The sequence below is a fragment of the Pangasianodon hypophthalmus genome, chromosome 1 (assembly GCF_027358585.1).
Source record: "Pangasianodon hypophthalmus isolate fPanHyp1 chromosome 1, fPanHyp1.pri, whole genome shotgun sequence".
In the NCBI taxonomy this organism is placed as follows: domain Eukaryota; kingdom Metazoa; phylum Chordata; class Actinopteri; order Siluriformes; family Pangasiidae; genus Pangasianodon; species Pangasianodon hypophthalmus.
Window position 1 is genome coordinate 11,974,821 of NC_069710.1, and position 23,739 is coordinate 11,998,559.

Below are 23,739 nucleotides of genomic sequence, written 5' to 3' on the forward strand. Positions count from 1 at the left end.
GTTCATGTTATCGTTCTCTCAACAGCCTTTCTTTTTTCTGTCTCTTGGAGTTAATAAGCCATAAAAATTACAGCTTGTCATGTTACAGGGAGAAAAAAAATGTCCTGAAGACTTTCCTGTGCTGGAAAACATACTGACTGTTACAATAGCTCTTACTATTGAAAAAAATAATGTAATTTCTAAGCAATCAGAAGCGAGAATCTAACAGTGCTGTGGTGAAATATTAAACAGAGGAGAATACATCCACCCTCTTAAATGTAACAATCAATAATAATAATAATAATAATAATAATAATAATAATAATAATTGTCATGAAGTCATTGTGTCTATGTCATGTAGCCTTACAACATTATACTAATTATGAAGTGATTATAATTCTATAATAAATTTAATATAAAAAATATCCATCAATTAATGTACCAACCAGTTGTATGTTAAAACTGAGACATTTACAAAGAAACTTACACTAGAATTCCACTCTAACAAAATGTATTTTTTGTCTCATTGTCACTTATTGTTACTTAGACATAAAAATATATACTGACCATAGAGAGCCTGGGTGCATCAACAAATTCCATAATCTTGCATTAAATCCGAGAGAAAATCTATCAATTACTATACAGTAAACATAAATTCAAGCGTATTTACATACCTTGTATCAGAGATCGGATGCTCTGTATGCAACACTGCTCTCACAGGAACTGTGTCTCGCTCTCATAAAGCATAATAAAGGCCTCATTTATCAAGTACATGCTTAAATATTAATTTCAGAGGTTTCGTTCAGCAAACAGAGACTACAGGACCACCTTTAATTAACTCAGAATAGTGGTGTGTTCTATCACACAGGCGTCCACACAGAGCATAATATGTGTTCTTGACAAAAGGACAAGAATAAATATTTGCCATGAGCATGAACAGCTTGGAACTGTAACATTATGAACGATACTCAGTGGTCTTATGTAAGGCATGAGAAATCAGTCAGAAATAGAAATCAGAAATAGATTTTTAGTATTAACCAGACAACAATTTGGCATTAGCAGATGCATGAGTTTGCATCAGATTTTTATTCCAAATTATTAGTGGACTAGGAAGTGTGGACTGTTTATTATCACACAACTAGAAAAAAAAAAAAAAGTTTATGTAGTGATTCAACAGACAGCAAAAAGGCAAATACCATGCAAAAAATAAAATAAAACAAAATCCTCACCACAAACCACAAATAATTAAGCAATATCATGGACCAGTTTTGTTTTCCCAGGAGATGAAATTCTTTGTGAAAAACAGACTTTTTACACTCTAATCATCAAGCATTATGTTTGTATTGCCTCTAAAATGGCACTTCTCTAAAAACGAGACTACTGCGTGCATCATTTGAAGACATCATTATCAAGCAGTATTTAATGCTGAAACCTTGTAATTAGTTATCCGCGAACATCGGCATTTTATTAATTCAACGCCAAAATAGTCAATTAAAGGCACAACAAAATTGCCTATATCCCATGCACACATTATGATTTCAGGACCTCGATTTGGGATCCTGTGGCTACAATGTACAGACATGAATTAATAGTAGATATTTAACTATTTCTAGTGCAAAAACAGGATGTGCTGCATCAAGTGCTATTTTATAAGCTTTCCCAAATAATGAGCGTGGAGACCCTATTGTTCAATTAAAACAAGTAGGACTATTCATGTAGAAATATATTAGACTCTTAGTAGATGGTTATTTGAATTCTTGTTTTATATGTTTATTTTTAAATGGCTCTTGCGTTTATGTTATCTTTGATCTACTTCTTCAGTCTGCATTTTCTCTAATTTAAATACACATGTTGTGGTAGTCTAGACGCTATTAAAAAACTCTGTCTCTGACTCTTCTACTCAAGAAAAATCTAGTGATATTAGAGGCATTATATTTTGCATTATGTTTTTCATTTTCTTTTAGCAAACTTTAGCAATTGAGCTTAAGAAAAAGTGAGCTACATAGATCTGAGCAGAAAATCCTTAAGCTGAAGCTCTAATAATTTTGTCTACACAGTTTGTAATAAAAAAGAGATTAAAAAAAATCTACTCACAACTACCATATACTGGTTATAAAAAGGTTTCAGGCATCTAAAGGAAATTGATTTCAAGAATCACTATGCCATAACATCCTGCCCAACCTTTTGAGAATGAAAGAGTATGGCTTTAGATTTTACCCAGGAAAACGAACAGCATATACACACTCTTCTGTTTGCACTGATAGGCTTCAGGAAGTTTAGGAGCCATATCATCATCAGCTGCTTTATGGTGGTGTAATATATAGATCTATACGAGAAGCATCCTAATTAACGGTAATATAGAGTGAAAAATTAAATTTGCACAATTTTCCACTTCCTCAAAAGTAATCAGCCAAGACATATTTGGTGGCATGTGCTGACTAGGTTTTTGGAGCAATGCATGGCAAGAAATTATGGAAATTTATGGCTTGATGGGTGGTTTGGTAGGGATAGACGTCCATTCTTTGAAGCAATTGTTGGAGAGCAGACATGTCTTCAGTATATAAATGGGACTTTTCACCAAACTATTCCTTTTACTGATGCCTAGATATATACAGATAGTTCCTTAAGCAAGAGATGAGGAAGTTAAAGAATAGGAAATGAGTTCAAGGCCCGTTTGTGGCTTGTACAGGACAACCATCCTGCTGTTAATGAAAAACAGTGAATCTACAAGGTCTCAGGATCGTAAAGGTCATACAGGACTTCCAGAATCGTGCCAATGGACCAGGCTTGTGTCTCACAACTGAAAGGGCAGTGTTGTCCATTCTCATTGGTCAGCTCAGGTAAACCTTTCCAAGGAGATCTAGAATACACGAAAAAAGACTATTCAAACATTCAACTTTTCCTAAACTGCTTGAGAAATATGTTTTAGAGCTCTCTTGGTGTACCTTTCCAAGTGGATGTTATGCCTGGAGAGAATGTTTTTGACCAGAATCACAGTCTGATTGTACACGTCCTGGCCCATCTGCTTGGCCAAGTACAGTTTGGCTCTGAGGAAGTAACTGACCAGCCAAAGCCACTCCTGGTAAGGAAGGACAAAACACAAGAAGGAAGGACGATAAGTACTTTTATCATCGATAATTTCTATCTCATATGCTGTTAAAGGTGGTGGGAAGGGGACGTACAGGTCCTTGGTGGTAATTGAAGCCCTTGGCGACATTGTAGTTGTTGTTGTCCAGGGCGTTGTCATAGATGCCACAATAAACCATGTCACTGTGAAATGTGAAAAATGAAAGAGAAAATTTTCAGAAATGTATACACTGAGCCTAGCAATAGAAATACAATTTAATATGTAAATAGAAATCCTGATACATAAGATGCATGAAACATTTAATCTAAATCTCTAATAATTTTGTTTACTTAGTTTATTAGCCATGAGATAAAAACAACTCTCAGAAAAAGCATATACTGTATTTTTTAAAGTGGTTGTCCAGGGTGTTACATTTATTAAAAACTAATCTTTTGGAAGAAGGGTGTTCATCCTTGCAGTACAGTTCCAGAGAATCGATGCTAAGGTGCACTGAAGCTGTTCCAGTGACTCAAGGTGGCCATATTATAACATTTTATTTGTCAAAAACGTTAAATATACTCACTCTGGATCTAAAGTCTTCATTCCCAGTGGCCCAAGCAGTTTCTTTTCAGCAATCTCTAAAGCTGCCCATGCTCTATCCAGTGTAAACAGTTCAGGAGCCTGAAACACAGAATCTACTGTAAACAGCTTGTACAACCAGCACTATGTCTCCAGTGGGGCCAAAAGTCTGGTTCAACTATCAAGAATTAGAATGAGCAGCTTTTTGTAACAGAATTCAGACAAGTTGTTATTGTTCTTATTTACCAAAAGCAGTCAGAATGATCAAACATATTGCACAGAGGGCCACATGAACTGAGACTGCAGATGGGTTTCAATTCCATCCATTCTTCCATTCAACCATCTATCCATCCATACAACAATCCAACCATCCATTCTACCATCCACCATTCATTACACAATCCATCCATTTCACCATTCATCCATCAATCCATTCAACCATTCATCCATCCATTTTACCATCCTTCCATATATCCATTCATTCATCAATCCATCCATTTCACCATTCATCCATCAATCCATTCATCCATCCATTCTACCATCCATCCATCCATTACACAGTCCATCCATTTCACCATTCATCCATCAATCCATTCAAGCATTCATCCATCCATTTTACCATCCTTCCATATATCCATTCATTCATCAATCCATCCATTCCACCATCCATCCACCAATCAACCACCATTCAGTAGTTGAATCTGAGCAGTAGTTGTTTGTTATAACACAGCTCTGGTCAGAAGGTGTTGATTCATTTTCTATGACAGAAGTTCCAGCTGTAATTCAAATGACAGCTTTATATTAATGCGTCTATCTTATATGTTTCTATAGTAACGGGTCATCCATATGTGAACGCTCTATATAATCTAAATCATAATAAAAATATATTTTTAAAAAATGTTAATTTTTTTGAAATTTTTTTTCTCTTAGATGATGCAACACTTATGGAAGGAGTCTCCAGTGTCAGTGCTTTGTTAACTTGGTTAAACAGTTTTCCATCACGAGAAAGTCTTTAGGACGGAAGACTTGTTAATCAGACAAGCAGTATTTTTTTGTTTGTCTGCTTGTTTTTTTGTTTTTTTATTTAACTTCAATAGAAAGAAACATAAACTAACCTGTTTCACTGACATTCCACAACATTAACTATAAATGGATAAAAAAAACAATGGTGTCATTCATTAATAAATGAAAAATTGTAATTGTTGGTAAATTGGGACATGCTATTAGCGGAAAATGATCAATTTCAGTGTGTAACAGTTACTCTGCCCATATCGGCCCATACCACACCTATCACTGACTAATTTCCTATAACAGCACACCCACCAAGTTTGTTATTTCTTAGGTATGAAGAAATTAACAGCTTTTCTTAGCGAACTCAAAGCCCACTGTATGTGCTTACCACCACCATGGCAATGGTGAAATTGGGCCGGAGCTGATAGTCACACCAGGGACTGGAGGCACCGTAGGTGTCTTTGTAAATGCCTCTTTTGTGCACTAGCTCTGGATGTTTTTCATGTTTTTCCTCTGGATCAGGAGACACATAGAACATCTTCTCAAAGTTATCCTGGATCCTGCGGTTCCACTCCTCATACGACACAGTGTGAGTTACACCTGAAGAAAAAAAACAGTGGTGGTAAGGCATAATGAAGTGTCCATTATGGTGTCAACAATGATTCATGGTGAATCTCATACTTATCAGAGTGTTCAAGTGTTTCAGGACATAATATGAGAAAAGACAAACCATCTCTCTGGACACTGACGGAAGAGTAAGGGAAGTGACCGCTTTGATTCAACTGGGTCAACCAGCGCACAGTGGACTTACAAAGACCCACAATCTCCACTGCAGAGCCGTCTCTGAAATAAAAAATAAATAAATAACAGGCCACTTGCTTTCTGTCTTTTATTGACCCCCCTTTAATTTCATTTCATTATTTGTTGGACTTCATGAAAGGAAAGAAGAACAGCTGCAGTACCTGGGCGTTGCCGGTATCCCACGATTCCCTGCTTTGTCGCTCTCACCCATTTTGTCCATCCATGTCCCACAGTTGAATCGATTTCCCCCATATACAAAGCCTGTTTCTGGGTCTACTTTCGCATCAACATTAAATCCTGGAAATAATAAATTGATAGTAAAGGAGCAATAAAAATATAAAATTAATTTATATTCCACTGTAGAAAATTGTAAAATAGTTTTCACTATTCATTTTTATTTTTTCCAGTAGATACTGCTTTGTAATATTCCAAAGTGTTGTTGAATTCTCAGTTCAATTGTGATTGGTCAGAAGGTATTGATTCATTTTCTATATCAGTTCTAACAGTGCTTCTGGGTGCAAGCAAAGTTTACTATGAGGAGAGGTGCATTTAGTATTTTTGTAAGGAGTCCCCAGTGTCAGCACTTTGTGTCCGTTGAGGTAACGCTGTGAATTTAAAGTTTTTTGTCTTATTAACTTCAAGAAAGTAATAACAGAGGCTGGTGAACATAAGTGATAATGGGAACTAACTTGTTTGAAATTAAATAAACTATATAAACTGATAAAAAGTAAGATATGTTCTTGAATTAATAAATATTGTAATCGCTGGCAAATTGCTGTAGTAGAAAAAGATTCAAACATTTCGGGACATGCTGTTATAGAAAAATTACCTACTTCATTGTTGATTATTTTCCTATAACAGCATGCTCCCAATTGTTTCAATCCTTACTAATCTGGCAGCTTTACAAGGCCATTTAAATAATTTTAAGAACTTGGCTGACCTTCATCTCTCATGTTGCAGTCGATCTGTGGCCCGGCGTTCCGCTCTCTGAATTTGATGCCTTGCATGTGGCGCTGCATTGCCTCCTGGATGATGTTGTACAGAGGCTGGTCCTGGGGAAATAAAATGTATTATTATTTTTAAATAATATATATAATATATATATTATTTAAATATATATATATATATATATATATATATATATATATATATATATATATATATATATATATATATATATATATATATATTATTTAATATGTATTATTATTTTTAAATTATATATATATTTTTTTAAATAATAATTTTTTTTTTCATTATTATTAGTCATAGCAGTAGTAGTTTAATAAAAATGCACAAAACTAATTACATTAAATAACTTAAAATAGTTATATAATTCAATATATAAATAATTACAAACTATTTAATTAAAGAAATACATTTATTGTGAGGTGAAAAAAAAATAAAACATAAATTGTTTATATTTCATAACATAATTTTAAAAGTACAAATAATATAAAAAAAAAAACATTATTCTACAGTACTTCTCTGTAATAAATCCCAATAAATCCCAACCAGTGCTACACTTTTCATTTGATTTGAGAATGTAGCAGGGCATTTCACAGGCATGTCGGTGAGAGGAATTAGTTAAAGTTCTGAGCTAGAATTGAAAACCCAGGGCCAACAGAGAACCACTGATGTGCCCCTAACCTAACCACTTTGACTACAACCATCTGGCGAATTAATAATTGTAAATACGAAATGTAAACATCACACAATTACAATACACGACAACTCCCTTGCCCTTACAACAGTGCCTGCAGGCTGGGGTTCAGACTCATCTGTAGGGTACATGCGTGACACAGGGCACGACAAGATGTCCACACCATTGGGAACTATAGTGCAGTAGTCCTGGATGCACTGCAGCCACCACCACACAGCATCCCGGCAGTTGTAGCGAGCCTTTGTACCCTCACCAAGTAAGTTGGGGATCAAGCCGTGTCTCAGAGTACCAGCAAAGGCCAGGATAATGTTCCTGTGAATGTTCATTTTAATATGAACACTAATGGTAATGGTGAGCATATTATAGAGCTGAAAAATCTTCAAGATTCATTGGTAACAATGTTAACATTTCTCAATGAAGTATTTCCAGGTGGGCATGTACAGTATATTACATACTCCAAACCTAAATGTTGAAGTGTACCTTGCCTCTTCATGTCTTCCAGTGACCAGCATGAGGCCACGCAGGGCTATGAACGTGTCTCGGCCCCAGCAGCGGAAAATTCCAGATGAGAAATGAGGTAAGCCTGTATAAGGAAAACAAAAATTTTAAAAATGCAGAATACATAATATTAAGTGGTTAACAGAGTTCTATTATTTGTTAGACTCATAGCTCCAGTGCAAAATTATAAGGAAACTACTAAGCAAAATTTGGACACCAAACATGCTTATGATCTGGCAATATGCAGACATGGTCTGTTTTGTCTCCATTGACTTTGAGTCTTAAGTCATGATACCTGCAGCCAGTGACACACAGCACTGCTCGTTCTGCTTGGTGATAGTATTGAGGCGATGCGGTACATCCTGCAGGGCAGGAGAAAGAGCAGGGAGAGCAGGCACGGGGCCCACACCACACATCTGCACTGAGCCCAATGCCAACTGCTTCACCAGGGTTGAACCAACCCGCACAAAGCTGTAATTTTAATAGATCCAATCAGAATAAAGAGCACACAGACATCCCAAAGCACCAGTGACTGACTAGGTTTGTGGGTGTACTGATGGTTGGATGGGTGGGCAAGTGGATGGAAGAATGGGTGGATTGATGTGTGGGTGGGAGAATTGGCTGATTAGATCAGTTAGTGGGTCAGTGGTAGTTGGATGTTTAGATAGACCAGCTGGGTGGGTGTACTGATGGTTAGATAGGTAGGTAAATGGATGGCTGGACTGATGGATGAATGGATGGGTGTGTGAGTGGATTGCTGCTTGGAAGGTTGGTAGTTGGTTTGGTTGGTGAAACCTGAAGTATAGACCAATATAACGAACAAATAGAAAGCAAGCAGGAAAATCTTAAAATGCTGAAAATACAATAAATATTCACATTCAAATGAAAAAGCAACTAAATTAAAAGCCAAGATAAAAAATGAAGCACGTATGATAAATATATCTTAAAAATGGCTGAAAATGTTAGTGGTATGTTGGTCTTCCCTACAATACTATTTTTAAGTTAGAAAGCTACAAAAAAGTAGGCAGGACAAACCTAGACATCTTGTTGAAGACAACATCCACAGCTGTAGTGTATGCCCCAGCAACGATGGCATCAAAGTAACATGGAATGAGGTAGCGTGGAATTCTCTTTAGGTAGTCGAATATGGCGTGGAACCATTTCCCTACCTAAGACAGTCCAAGAATGTAAGACCAAATCTTATAGACACTCATTTTCAGAAGAATACGATAGTGGACATGTGAAGAAAAATACGCTTTTTTGCCTTACCTCCCTTAGAGCTCCATCTTTATTCATGAGACGAGAGCTAATGTAGTCAAGCATCCAGTCGCCTTGCCTCAAGTTGTTGCAAAAGGGGTGGCCAAGGTCATTCTTGGGCCGAATGTCAGAAAGCACTGACATGAACCCTTTGTAAAAAAAAAGAAGAGTCTTGCATTCCAGAAGAAAAGAATAGTTTACTTCACAAAGAAGGAAGTTGTAGGCTGGTCCTTAGTACCTTGAAGGCCTGCATACTTCAGGGACATCCAGGATGGGATATTGTAGCATCCTCCCCCGTCTTCCTGCTCCTCATCATTGCAGCGGAACAGCAAGACATTCAGCTCAGCCAAGGACAGTTTGGAGATGAGGCTTTAATATAGAGAACATTACATTACACTCTTTGAGACAACAATCACAGTTTAATCCAAAAAATGTATATCTACCAAGTCAACTTCCACAAATAATGAGGTTCCTCAAAATGAAGAAAAAACCAGAATGAATTCAGTATGCTTACAATTTCAGGGAAGTTTTCAGGATGCCAGGAACATCTGGGTCGGTCAGACTTCCCAATTTGTACAGGCGATTAAACTGATAGAGCTGAGTACGCAGGAAGCCCACCAAGTTCTGAGATTTTGGGTCCAGACTCACCCTGCACAAGGTTAGCCACAGATCATTGACAGGATATTGATTAAATTAACATGGAAGTGATGATAGATCTTTTTCAGAGAACAAAATCTGAATGTAAAGCCCTGTAACAAATGTTGCCTTTTGTTCACACTTCAAGTGAACATAGTGCAGACCTATGGTGCAGTAATCTCTAGATAATCAGTGTTAGATGTATATTTGTTTACCTGAAAGCAACCATGCTGCCTGGAGTGAGACGATCAAACACGATCTCCTGGACAAACTCATTGCCACCATTTGTTGTGGTATCTCCTTGTTTCACAACTTGGCTGTCTTTAAGCTGTCAGAACAAAATCAGTACAACGTCCACAGTTATTGGACTCTCTGTGATTCTGTGCTTTTGCTATTCTTTTGCCATTCCTCCTTGGTTCAGTATTTTGTTTGTTTGTTTTTGGAATGGTATTAAATGAACCTACAGGCTATGTGACAGTAGAAACTATCCATTTTACATACCTGCGCTGCTAAGTCTGGCCAAACTGATAAGTAAGTGATAGTTGTGTGTCATCAACATATAAGTGAAAGCCTACATTTATTTGTAAATTATATATCTATGGGGCTGGATATAAAATCAGACAAATAGGGACCTAAAACAAAACTTTGTGCACAATTTTGCACACCGTGTTGCACTTTTTTTTAGGTTCTGAATAAATCTCCATTCATGCTCCATTCATGTCCTATATAATTTTATGCAGTTTCTAGCTCTAATTAAGATAACTTACTACTGTTTACAGGTTCAATCCCCTGAAGCTATTTATTAGACATTACAGCATGTTGCTCTTTCCAGCTGATGTAACAGTTTGATGGCATCCTGCCCAGGGGTTGTTACTCAGGCTCAGGTTACCTGGAGTTGTTCCTTGAGCTCATGTTGCTCACTCAGGCTCAGGTTACCTGGAGTTGTTCCTTGAGCTCCACTGTGTACTCAGGCATGCCGTTTATGCACTTCTCATCTTTCACATAGGGGCCAGTATCTCTTTCCACTGTACGTGCCTCCAGGATCACCTCATTTATCTGGCCTATGCAGTAGGAGTGTGTTCAGCATGTCATATAATTATGATTTAGCATAAATATAAATATTCATTAAAATTCCAAAACTCAAACATGTCTGATTCTGTTTGATGGTATGCAGACCTGGTATAAACAAAGGAGACACTTTTTCTCTGTAGTGGTGTGTTTTTGGGTTTTTGAAAGCTGTTCGAGACACAGTCACCACAGACCGGTGTGTGCTTGGACAATGCCTGGTTACAGCCACAATGTCTTCATCCAGCTGGTCTACGTAGACCTACAAAACACAAACATGCCCAAAAATAAAACTCTAGAATTTTCTCATTTCAAGATACTTAATGTCAAAGCCCAGCTTATTTAGGCCTTAAGTGTCATGCAGACCTGTGTGAAACCCTTCTCAGCCAGCTCATGGTGAAGCCTGTTGAGTGCCAGCTTCCCTGCCAGGATGCCTGACTGGAGGTTCACCTCCCCAGGAGATGAAGGCAGGGCATCTGGGTTCCATTTGGGGTACAGACGCTCCTCCGTGATCACTGAAATCTGATGCAAAATATTTACGTATAAAGGTTAACTAACCAAAGAATAGACAATCTACTAAATACTGATCTAGCTTTAGATTAGCAAATTTATTTTGAGACCAAAATAACACTCCATTCACAAGTCAAGGCTAGCTTGGGTAACTGTTAGCAGCTAAAGTGTGCTATATTCATTACCTGATGAGGAACCAGTTCGTCATATCCTCTAGTACTGCCTGTGGCACAACACGCCATAGACACAATTGCAGAGCTTGGGAGGCAGTCGTACACAGACCGAACCTTTCATAAATGAAAATAAAGTGGACATTTACACAAGAATGCAACGACTGTTCACTACAAAAAGCACCACAATCAGATCTGTATTTTGCTTTAGTTCTAGCGATACTACAGTGTTTAGATAATTCATGTACTCAGTACCAGCCTTGTGAGACCTCCTTATTTACTAACCTCGACAGGACACTCATTGTCATGGCTAACATCAAGGAACATAGCATGTGCTATGCCTGGAACCAAAGGCCTTAGGTTGGGCTGGATGAAAGAACCAACCGGTTCTCCGCCAAAGCGATACACCAGTCTGCCTTCTTCGTGACTGTCCCCAGCGCTCATTGCCTCTGGAGCAAAACACAGTCAAAGTCAGGGGACGGTTTATGCTAGCCAACTAACACAGCTGAACTAAGGTTCAGTTATGGCTTGCCTATATTTCATGACTACAACAATGAGCTTCCCTTCCCACAAAGTTTAGTTCAAGCCATCTTCTTACCAACCTAATCCTGCTAATCGATGCCTTGTAAGCACACTGACTGGCTTGATTGGGTGTCAGATACAGATGGGAACTGAACTCTGGTGGAAGGTACTGTAGATATCTAACAGTGTCAGTGACGATTTGTCAAGGCCGTAAGTTGTTAACACTGGGGGTTTCAATCCAGTCCTTCAAATCTAAAGACAACTTGTGTTCCAGTTTCTAACATACCTGAAGTCTGTTAGAAACTAATGGATATTTAGTTCTAACATACCTCAGGTAACTGCATTATACAGTATTTATTATCAGACTTTTGAAGCTGAAACAGATCCAGTGTTTAGACCAAACACTTTTTGTAGACGAGAACTAGTTCTTTTTGTGGTACAAAATAGCGGAAGAGTTCAAGATTAGGCATTAGTTTGAGATTAGACATTGTCACTAGAATCAGCACCAACACCAGCAGTTTCCACCTAGTTGGTGGAAAAGGCTAATCAAAGTCTGGACTGAGACTGTATGTATTCACTTATGGTCAAGACAACTTCAGAACTGTTAACAGTGTGGACTATCTGTACATTACATGGGCGTACTTGCAATGACTGCAGAGATTCTGTCACTACTGCAAACACCATGCACACTATAAGGACCAGAAATGGTTCTTTTAGTTCTATAACACCATGCCAGACTTGGAATCTTGCAGATCAAAGCACTGGTCTCCATGCATTTTCCTCTCTTTCACTCTTACCCCAGATGAGGGAGGTAATGCCAAGGTGAGTCCTGATTCTGTGTGAAGAGCTCAGCCTGCTCTCACGAGTTATCCTCAGCATATACTGCAGCCATAAAGCCAGTCAAGGCAGTAAGGTTAATGCAAAGAAGAACGGAGATAAGAGCAGAAAGGCAAAGGGCATGCAAAGAGCATCAGCATGAGAAGGTGTGCAAAATGGACAAAGGTAAGCCCAGGATCTAGGGAGTTAATTGTGGTGACAAATCAGTACATTACAATTGCATTAGTACAATCAAACTGAAACCAGCACATGTATTAATGGAGAAAGATATAACATCAGTTTTAACATTCAAAGTAGACAAAGTCCTCTTCCAGCCTTTCTCAGTACCTCTGATGAGACTCGTAATCCCCAGACGGTTAACAAAGATATTGTCGAGCTGGTCGCTACCTGTAAATAGCTCAGCTATCACGTACAGATTGGGCCTGACTGCCCTGGCAGCAGCTAACATTGCCTAGAACACAATATATGAAACATCATAATGGGTTCACAATGTTAGTCACAGTACAGTTGGACTCATCATGTTGGACTAGCTAGCAGTCAATCAGTCAGGGAATCAATTACTGAAAGTCTGGTTTCAGAACCTACAAATTTCATTAATTTTTGGTTAAGTTAGTAATTTTTTTTACATTTATTAAAAGTTAACATGTACTATAACACTCTATGCAAGTGATAGCAAATAATGTGCCAACAGTTACAAATTTAAAAATGCATTAGATGCCACAGCACTACTCATCACATCCCCTTAGATATAATACCTCTAAATAACATTATGTGGAATGTCTCACAGAAGTATGAGTATGCACTATCAGGAATTTATAAAAGCACACCTCAGCCACATGTAGAGGTGTGGAATGGCAATTGTCCAACCGCACACCACAGAAGTGTTTGGCCGTTATCTCTGTGTACTTCTTCATGTGTTCCCAAAGATAGGGACAGTCCTCAGGTTTATTGCCATAGCGGAGCTTCACGCTGTCACCCCAGCAGACTAGTTCTCTCCTCAAGTAGACATTAGAGCCTGGTAGAAGGGAAAATTAACAAGTTCAAATAGAATATCCCAAGCCAGACATGGAAAACACCAATCTAGAACAATTTTCCAGTTCCACTGGTCATTGGTGGTCTCCAAGCCTTGATTAGCTGCTAAAGTGGTATTTGGGTGCAAAAAATGTGCCCTACCTAGGGGTTCCTTTTTGGTAATTATGGTTCAAACTATGAGTGAATCTAGACATTGCATTCTACCTGGTTCTGCAAAGTTCCTGAGAGGGTCGTCTGCCATCACCCATCCGTTGTGAGCTTGGAGGTGACATGCATCATCTGCATTCTGAAGCAGCAGTTCCTCCTTGTCCAATGACATGTCCTCAAATGGGAAGGTGAAATATCTGCATTGGAAAAAAGACTCATTTAAGATTTGTTCTAAGCATTGTTCAATATCTCTACAAATCAAACATCACAAACCCTTACCTCGGCACCAAAGGATGTTTTCTGGTCACCAAGCCAAGTTTGGGACCATTTGCTGCAAGACGCTCATATCTTATAGTCTCCACTATGCAGTTTACAGCCTAAGCAAAAACACCAGGATGTACTGTTCATTAAACATAGCATGGAGGATTTTTATGGATTTAAACGAGTGAACCAGGACAGACCTTCTCATGATGGTCGTGCATTTCCTTATAGCACTCCATGTTCAACTCCTCCAAACTCTTCTTGAACACATCACAGCACACTTGTATCGCTGATATGCCATTCCTGTCAGTTAGTAAAGAGATTTTATATTTAAATTAAAAATGAATGTTCATGTTCAGTTAATTGACGTGAGCAAATGACAGACAGTCAAAAATATGCAGGTTGGTGGAAATGCAGACAAAACTGCACAAAACTTTTTAGAAAATAAGGATAATTTATATACTTGTTTGTGTCTCTATTAACTAGCTTGTCAGACTTTCAGTTAGCTACCATTTTTAGCCTGGTCTGTTAAGCTTCTGGGCAACCAAAAGTTGGGACTTGGTAGCGTACTGGAGCTTCTACCTCCCTGGTGGACAAGCTAATGGATTTATAGGTGTTAATATAGATTAAATTACTCCAAGTAATCTACTTACACAACATTTATAGCAGGACAATTTATAAAACCAATAATGTCATGCCTCCTGCGCTATGTCTGGCAACTAGTTCTTGTTCATAAGTGCTTTGTTATTAATGAATTGTTGCTTGGTTGAGGATCACCAATGATTCTGTGACATATTTGTATATTCCATGCTGCCTATCATATTGTGATGTTTACGGATAGTATGTTTACGGACGCGAGTGTACTTAAGGCTGAGAGAAGCAATATACAATATGAATATAACGTTCCAGCAGTTTATGCTGGAATGATCAGAAAAAAAGTTAAATTGGCAGGTATGGGCAGTTATGGGCAGTTATGGGCAGTGGTGGCTGAACGGTTAAGGTGCTGCGTTACTGATTGGAAGGTCAGGGGTTCAAACCCCAGCACTATCAAGCTGCTGTTGGTTGCTTGTACAAGGCCCTTAACCACTGTATTATCTCTGACCCCAGCTTCCTAACAAGCTGGGATATGTGAAAAAATGCATTTCATTAGCTCTGTTCTTGTACTCTGCACAATGACAATAAAGTTGTACCTTAATCATTGAATTGTCTAAACAAGACCAAATGTAATATTTAAAAGAAGTTCCTTCTCATCCTTCACCAGAAACTAATACTAACTACTACTACTCAGAGCAGACCAGTTGCTCAGGCAATCTATTCTTGAACTTCATCTCACTTTGCCAATACTGGCAGCAAGTAAGGTGAGCCTGAGACATAAGGAGAGCCGGAGAGTCATCTAAGCATATTAACACACAATCCTTGACCCCTTGGGAATCTGGCCAATCACATTGCTTTTTGAGTACTGACCCTTGAGGATCTGGAACTCACGTGTGCCTGCCAAACATGTCCAGGGCCACCTTCATGTCCACTGTATTGCCAAAGCGTTTGAACTGTGGATCCTGTATAATCTTCAGCTTCTGTTTCTTCTCCATTTCTACCCCAGCCAATTTGCCTACAGTACAAGAACACGAGTCAAAAGGACGCACTGAACTTTTACATTGCAAGTGTAATGAGATGAGACACTCACTGGCCTGTAGAAGTTTATTAAACTGCTCCACAGCTCTTTCCAAATTCACCTGGAGAAACTCCCAGAGCTTCAGCTGAGGAAAAACCTCCTGCCACAGGAGTTCACGGAGTGTCTGGAGACAGAAAGTGTGGTCCGGCTGTCGTGATTTTGGAATTTTTCACAGATTTCTATGAACAGAGCTTTGGTTGTATAATACAGTAATAATTATACTAGGTTATAACCAAGCCCATAAACTCACACTGAGCTGCTTCTCATCCTCAAACAGCGCTGGTAGGCCTCGGTCATGGTATTTTCCATTGGCAATGTCACAGCTGAAGTGCCAGAGAGCTCGATCCAGTATCCAGGCTGGCTTTAAATGTGGAGAATTCGCCAGGTTGTAGCCACACTCAGGATGGAGTCTGAGCCATTCACTGTTAACTGCTACTCAAAAGAAAAAACAAAACAAAAAGCAGCTTATATGGACAGGACAATACAGTAGATCTAGTATAGTATAGTATAGATCTAGTAAAAATATAGTCAGGTCCAGAAGTATTTGGATAATGACAGAGTTTTTGTGATTTTGCCTTTATACACCACCACAATGGATTTGAAATAAAACAATCAAGATGTGATCTAAGTGTAGACTTTCAGCTTTATTTTAAGAGGTTCCACAAAAATATGGCATTTACCATTTAGGAATTACAGCAATTTTAAGCAAAGTACTTCCATTTTCAGGAGCTCAAAGGTATTTGGACAATTGACTGACAAGAAGTTAATTGACAAGAAGTTAATTAACCATTCCCTCGTTACTTCAAGACAAATGAAGCAGATAAAAGGTCTGGAGTTGATATCAGGTATTGAGTTGGCATTTGGCAGCTGTTCAACTGGAGCTACCAATATTAAGTCCAAGGAGATCTCAATCCAAGTGAAGGAGGCCATCATTAGGCTGAAAAAACAACATAAATCTATAAGAGAGATAGATAAGAGAGACCTTAGGTGTGGCCAAAACGGTTGAGTACATTCTTAAAAAGAAAGAAAGCACTGGTAAGCTCAACATCATCGAAAGGCCTGGAAGACCATGGAAGACAACTAAAGTGGATGATCGCAGAATCATTTCCTTGGTGAAGAAAAACCCCTTCACAACATCAACAGAAGTCAAGAATACTCTGGTGAAGGTAGGCGTACCACTGTCAAAATCTACAAGAGACGCCTTCATGAATGTAAATACAGAGGGTTTACAACAAGGTGCAAACCACTGGTAACATTCAAGAACAGGAAAGCCAGATTAGACTTTGCCAGAAAACATCTAAAAAAGCCTCCCATGTTCTGGAATAAGATTCTTTGGACTGATGAAACCAAGATTAACTTGTACCAGAATGTTGGGAAGAGAAAAGTATGGTGAAAGAAAGGAACAGCTCACGATCCAAAGTATACCACATCATGTGTCAAACATGGTGGAGGAAGTGTTATGGCATGGGCATGTATGGCTGCCAATGGAATCTTATTGAAGATGTGACTGCTGACAGAAGTAGCAAGATGAATTCTGAGGTGTATAGGGCTGTACTCTCTGCTCACATTCAGCCAAATGCTACAAAACTGATAGGACACCGCTTCACAGTGCAGGTGGATAATGACCCTAAACATACTGCTAAAGCAACTCAAGACTTTTTGAAGGCAAAGAAATGGAATATTCTTCAATGGCCAAGTCAGTCGCCTGATCTCAACCCAATAGAGCATGCTTTTCACTTACTGAAGACAAAACTGAAGGCAGAAAGACCCACAAACAAACAGTAACTGACGGTGGCTGCAGTGAAGGCCTGGCAAAGCATCTCCAGGGAGGAAACTCAGAATTTGAGTTTTGAGAACATGGGCTCCAGACTTCAGGCAGACTTCATTGACTGCAAAGGATTTTCATCCAAATATTAAAAGTATGGTTATATTTACAATAATTTCACTTCCTGAAATGGAGGTACTTTGTTGAAAATGGCTGTAATTCCTAAATGGTAAATGCCATAATTTTGTGTAACCTCTTAAAATAAAGCTGAAAGTCTACACTTTCATCACATCTTCAAACCCATTGTGGTGGTGTATAAAGGCAAAATCACAAAAACTCTGTCATTGTCCAATTTCTTCCAGACCTGACTGTATATATATATATATATATATATATATATATATATATATATATATGTATGTACGTATGTATGTACGTATGTGTGTGTGTGTGTATATATATATATATATATATATATATATATATATTCCTATTCTTGGCTGACAGGAGCGGAACCCGGTCTTCTGCTTTCTCATGGTTCGACATGTTGTGCATTCTGAAATGCTTTTCTGTTCACCACTGTTGTAAAGAGCGGTCATTTGTTTATATGATCAGTAGTTTCTGAAATACTAAAACTAGCCCATCATGGTAAAAGTAACTGACATCACTGAGATTTTTCCCCATTGTGATGTTTGAAGTGAACATTAACTGAAACTCTTGACCTATATCTACATGATTTTATGCATTGCTGTGCTGCTACATGATTGGTTGATTGGATACTTGCATGAATGCGCAGGTGTATGAGTGTTCCTAATAAAGTGGATGGTGAGTGTATATTATATATACATTCATAATACAATCCCTTAACTAATTGGTTTAGCCAAAATTGGTTTGGAAAGATTTTGGTTGACATAGACTTCAATTACTTGTTTGTTACATTAATCTCCAGTGTAAAACTAAAGATTGTGTCAATGATTTTTTTCATCAAACCAGTTATATAAGGTATCAATAAGTTATCTAGACAAATTTTGCAGGCTACAGAGCTAAACTCTAGCTTTTGAAATCAAATTGCAGCATTAATTATCTTGAACTTTTTAGATCTTCGAATGTGTCTATGCACTGTGCACATACGTAACACTTTGCACATAGCTAGCATAAATTACATTCATATACCATGTGCCATTTTTAGATCTAGACATAGGATATCCTTTAATCTCTGGTGGAGTTGGATTTCAGGATGAGGGCAAGTGATTGACCTTGTAAATGTGTAAATCTGTTGTTCACATGTTAATGAATGTCAGTTGTTTCATTTATGGTTCATTTATGCTTCAGAGTAGGGTTATGGGTATGCAACATCTGTATATTCATCTCCTATGAGGTGTAGCATGAACGTTTCTTTAAAAGATCCTAATTTAGCCTGGCCAGCTGTGTTTAAATAAGGCTAGAATTAAACTTAACAGATGGGTAGCCCTCTAGGAGCAGGGCTGAAGATAAATGGCTTCCTTAAATTTGATATGGAAACATTTTGTTTTCTAGTTCCTTTACTAATGATGTTCTGCAAGATCATAATGACTTTCTGCAAATTCCCACCACCACAAACATCCAGATGCTGGCACAGGTTCACTATGTTAACCTTATAGGATAATATTCAGCATGGTATATAAAGCAATTAATTCCTTATAATCATAGTCATGTAAAGATATCCTGGGTCTTACTAGGACATGCAAACAAAGCTGTTCAAACCATGGCTGTGGGAAAATTATTCAGACCATTTCCTCTTAGTTAGTTCCCCTGCAATCTGGATCAGAAGATGATGAAACATTACAATATTGCCTCTTTTAACCTCATTAGAAACACATTTACTACCAACCAAAGTTCAGCACCAAACAGCAAAAAATTAAGAAATAGAGCTGATCTGTAACTGTTGCAAGTTGTGTGTATTGGACAATCAGATTATTAATAACATGCATTGCATCTAACATCTCATTGCACCACTGCATCTAATAAATAAATAAAGGTTATTATTTTATGTGTGCAAAGCTGCTTTCCAATATATCAACAGGTTTTATAAAACAACAGGTATTATAAAGTCATTATCAGCTCCAGAGAATTAATGAACTCACTCATTTTGTCTGTTTTCAAGTAAGGTGAAATAATTAAATAGCAATTTACTAGCATGGACTGTTTTCACCTGCCGGTGTGTTCTTTAAGACAGCAAGTCCAGCTCACTTTATGTACTACAGTTGTAACCACAAGACAATGCAATGGCCTGGATACTAAAAATCTTCAGTCCAAAAGTCCTGTGTGTCTCCTATTCATTTTGGACATCATAAAAGACAGTTTACCAATGAGATACCAATAAGATCAGGTAGGGTATTTCCTTTCTAATCACTAAGTTCGGAACCATTTTTAGAATCTTGATCCTGCTTAAGGTCTATTTGCTGTGGTTTGTTTGCTCAGTGTATTTTTGCAATTCAGTTAAAGGTTATGATTGTTACTCCTCACTTCTCACAGAGTAAAGATGTGTGTATACTGTATGCATAGTGGACAACCTTTAACCTTTAACCTTCAGAAACTTTATCGAGCCTCTATGTGATACTCCAACAACACTTCACGCGTCTATACCAAATAGCTAATGTTTGGTTAGAACTAATGAAGTCTCTCAGATGAGTGGAAGGACATCATAGCTGAAAAGGTATGAGTCATAGTTTTTATGTAAAATATAGTGGACATTGTTCAATGCACAATTCATTGATCCCAATACAATCAGGCAAGAGGGTGTTTCCTAAGGTTACTCCGGATTAAAGAGAGTGTTGACATCTTCCCAGCACACTTAGAGGACAGAATGAAATACAGTAATGGCAGAGATAATGCCACGCTCTACTTTTAGAGCCAGGCAGTGTCAGTGAAATGTCAAAAGACCACACTATTGTCAAGCACTAGTAGTTTGCTGGCCAGATAGTCAAAGTATCACAGATCACATCGGTCCCAAACATTTTGACCCATTTTTCAACTAAGACATCATTCCATCTCTAGGAAGCAAGTTTCCAAAATTGATATCAACAAATCAACAGCAACAAAGCCTCCAGAATGCTGGGAATGTTGAATGAGAATTATGTAACCAGGACAGCTGCCACTGCAACACCTCTTCTGCTCTGAGGTTGGTTATGCATTGGCAGCACAGAGCCTCTAACCAGTAGTTGAAAAGGTCAAGGGTTTTGTTCCTAGTGGAAAACATTTTTTTCCATGCAGTTGGGGAGAGTAGGAAAGAAATAGTTTACTACTCTTCCCAACTGCATGGAAAAATGCAGATCTCAGGGGGGTTCTTGGAGGATATGAAAGGTTTAAGTCCTCCAAGTCTGCTCCAATGGCTTAAAGTTTGCTCCAATGGCTGCAGAGCCATTATTTTCTGATTAATGTTGGCAAATTATTATCTATGTTAAGCATTTGTGTGTTATCCTTTCTAATATAAACCATACTTCGTATTATTAAGGTTGAGTCATCTAGTACATGGACGTGTCACTGATGTATCACTAACTCAAGGCCAAATATCAAATGAACCCTCCCACCCCCCAGTTCTACCACACATCAGCCAATTATTAAGACAGTAAAAAAGGTATACTTGAGCCATGAGGCAGTCACTACAGCTTTGTACCTGTATGGTTGTACACGACATCTGTGATGCAAACCATATTCCACTCTTTCCTGATCTTCTCTGTCAGGTTCCCCACATCCATCCATGTGTAATTCTTTCCCGGAGGGGAGAAATCTGGATTCAGCTCCAGCTGGTCAGCAATGGAGTAGCAGGAACGTGACTCACCCAACTTCTGCAATGGCGTCAAGTGGATCATATTGTAACCTGGAACGAGATAATGCTCTGCTATGATATTCTATGTCAGTCTTTAACTGTATTTTAGCTATTTTACCTTCCCTGTTACACTTTTCATACCACATCTTTGGTGCTTTTGTGTTTTTCAATGCTAAAACCCACCACGGCAGTCATTCCAACATATCAACAATTTTACCAATAGGACTGCTACCAAAAGTACTTCAGTATCAGTATCATTTGAGCATCTTCATGCTAGATACCCTGTTGAGATCCTCACCTGTTTCCTTGGCCACTATAAGCCGGTCTAGCCATTCATCCAGTGGCCCAAGGCATTTAGCCAGGTAAGTCTGAGAGGTGATACTGTCCAAAGGGATTACCTTCCTTTCATGGCCCACTCGTAGCACAGGATCCACCACAAAATAGCCACCACCAGTTTTCTCCTCATTCCTGACAGCAAAACCATAGATGATGGTAAAATGACCACAGCACTGCTTGGAATGCTTTCATTAAAATAATAGTTTCAGGGAATGGAATCTTAAAGTGATTCAAAATGATACAAGAAAAATGCAAAGACAATCCAACACCCACCCGCACCCAAAGTAGTACTGGTAGGAGCCAGCAATCTCAAGGTCCAGTTTGCAATACTTGTCCGAGTCATCCTCTTTCCCACTAGGGTTGATCCACTCAAGGACACGAAACTCACAACTGTTGAATTTTTGTTGTGGTGCAGGGTAATTGGTGTGGACGTGCACCTTCTTCCCCTGCAAAGTTGGACCTAGTCGGAACTGGAGCTCGAAGCCTTAATGAAGCAAAGAAACATAAATCATAGAAAAAAAAAGATGAACATGAGCTCTTTAGGCTTAGTACTTGGATTTGATCTTGGATCTTTTTTTTTTTTTTTTAATTTACAATATTTTCTGTCCTGAACTTGATGCTTATCATCATTAATCCAGCATCATACTCCAATATATTTACACTTGAAAGACACTTGCTTAGCCCCATCTATGTTTAACTGTACAACCTGCAGAGCAACTCTGGAATGGAACAAAAAAGGTAAACAAAAACCAAAGCCTGCTGCTAAATCTGTAACTACGAGATATTCTGGTCCTCCTGAGATATGCTTAGCTAGTGCAAAATACAAGACACACAAATCCAGAGGCTTGCATTTCATGACTTGGAAAGTCCCAACTACTGAAGAATAAGGAACAAATCTCAAGTTAGTGACTATACTTGTTGCAAAGAAGACCAGAGTAATCTTTAGCACGCTTTTAGAAGTGCAGTAACATTTTCTTTACCATACCTTGCTCCAGGCGAAACAGAGTCTTCTCCAGTCTCTCCATGTCACTGAGCAGGAGCACCCTGGACTGTCCACAGTGGAGCATATCATTCTTTTTTTAGGATGCCCTTTACACGTAACTATGTGTCTGCAACAGCATGATGAAGCGGGGCACAAGGGAACAATGTTCTATGTATTGATATAGGGAGACACATACAGGTTTATAGTGCATTTGCACACATGGCCTTCAAATGTTTACAACTGAACAGGAGAACATTGAAGGCAAACCCGAGTCTACCATTACAGAAATTTCAGACTCAGTTAAGAGCAAAGACAGAGAATCAAGGAACAGAGACGTAATGAATCAATCTCCATGAGACTCTGAATGAGTGTTTTATTAAAGGTAGCCACACTTAGAGGGTAAAACCTGTTAAGCCTATTGCTACAATACTCATAGATATGTATGTAATATGTGGTGTGCCTAACATGTCTAATTAGAGTGATAAATGTGACAGAAGGTGTATGTCGTGTAATGTATATACCGTATACCAGTACATAATACTGTATATAATGTATAATATAAATATACAATATATATACAGTTTAAAGGTATAGTGTAAATGTATGTATTAATTTAGTATTTTGTATTCATATATAATTTACATGAACACTCGCATTTAGCAGCATTATACACCCAGCTGAGAACCTTTTCTGAAAGGGAACCCCCAGTTATAATGTTTTTTTAACTGAATCTTAAAAGATTAGTCGACGTATACACATTTGATAAATAACCCCCGAAAAATTGTGATATTCCATATTAAATCTGATAATGAAAATAGCAAACTGCATCACTTCATTTGGACTAAAAACACATTCAGTGGAAAATGGTGGGGAATGCTACATCAGATAAAATGATCCTCCAATATATGGTAACATTTTAAACTAAAGTCTGATGTTGGCATCATGAAATAATTGTTTGTATATGAAGAACAATTCAGATCAGGGTTTGGTTATTAAAAAAATACATAGCCCATACTTCCATAACAATCCAACAGAGCATTAAAGCCATTAGGCGACTCCACCGAAGTCAGTGACCAGGTAAGGAGGGCATTAGTCAGAGAAGCAACCAAAATGCTACCACCCCCATGCTTCACTGTTGGGA

At 38.2% G+C, this 23,739-nt stretch overlaps 1 protein-coding gene across 1 annotated transcript; it reads right to left on the minus strand.

Annotated features, from left to right (window-relative positions):
* Window positions 1-545: 545 nt before the first annotated feature.
* On the minus strand, window positions 546-22,753 carry LOC113533703 (glycogen debranching enzyme). The gene is made up of 33 exons (XM_026925978.3): window positions 22,602-22,753; window positions 21,890-22,100; window positions 21,579-21,748; window positions 21,128-21,331; window positions 15,958-16,139; window positions 15,720-15,831; window positions 15,521-15,644; window positions 14,236-14,338; window positions 14,054-14,151; window positions 13,832-13,971; window positions 13,423-13,610; window positions 12,923-13,046; window positions 11,522-11,685; window positions 11,252-11,353; window positions 10,923-11,078; window positions 10,668-10,818; window positions 10,428-10,552; window positions 9,707-9,819; window positions 9,370-9,504; window positions 9,094-9,224; window positions 8,868-9,004; window positions 8,634-8,767; window positions 7,894-8,069; window positions 7,581-7,683; window positions 7,187-7,412; window positions 6,378-6,489; window positions 5,599-5,734; window positions 5,367-5,479; window positions 5,025-5,236; window positions 3,630-3,727; window positions 3,162-3,249; window positions 2,925-3,058; window positions 546-2,839 (listed from the first exon to the last, which is right to left on the minus strand). The coding sequence occupies exons 1-33, from the start codon at window positions 22,681-22,683 to the stop codon at window positions 2,704-2,706; spliced, it is 4,620 nt and encodes a 1,539-aa protein (XP_026781779.3). The 5' UTR covers window positions 22,684-22,753; the 3' UTR covers window positions 546-2,703.
* Window positions 22,754-23,739: the final 986 nt, after the last annotated feature.

Bases quoted from the DNA above. Each gene is read 5' to 3' on its own strand.
- LOC113533703 (XM_026925978.3), bottom strand. From the start codon at position 22,683: ATGCTCCACTGTGGACAGTCCAGGGTGCTCCTGCTCAGTGACATGGAG. The intron at 13,972-14,053 runs GTAAGGGTTTGT...TTTCCAATGCAG, and splicing joins AAACATCCTTTGGTGCCGAG to ATATTTCACCTTCCCATTTG. The intron at 3,728-5,024 runs GTAAGCACATAC...TCTGTGTTTCAG, and splicing joins TCACCATTGCCATGGTGGTG to GCTCCTGAACTGTTTACACT.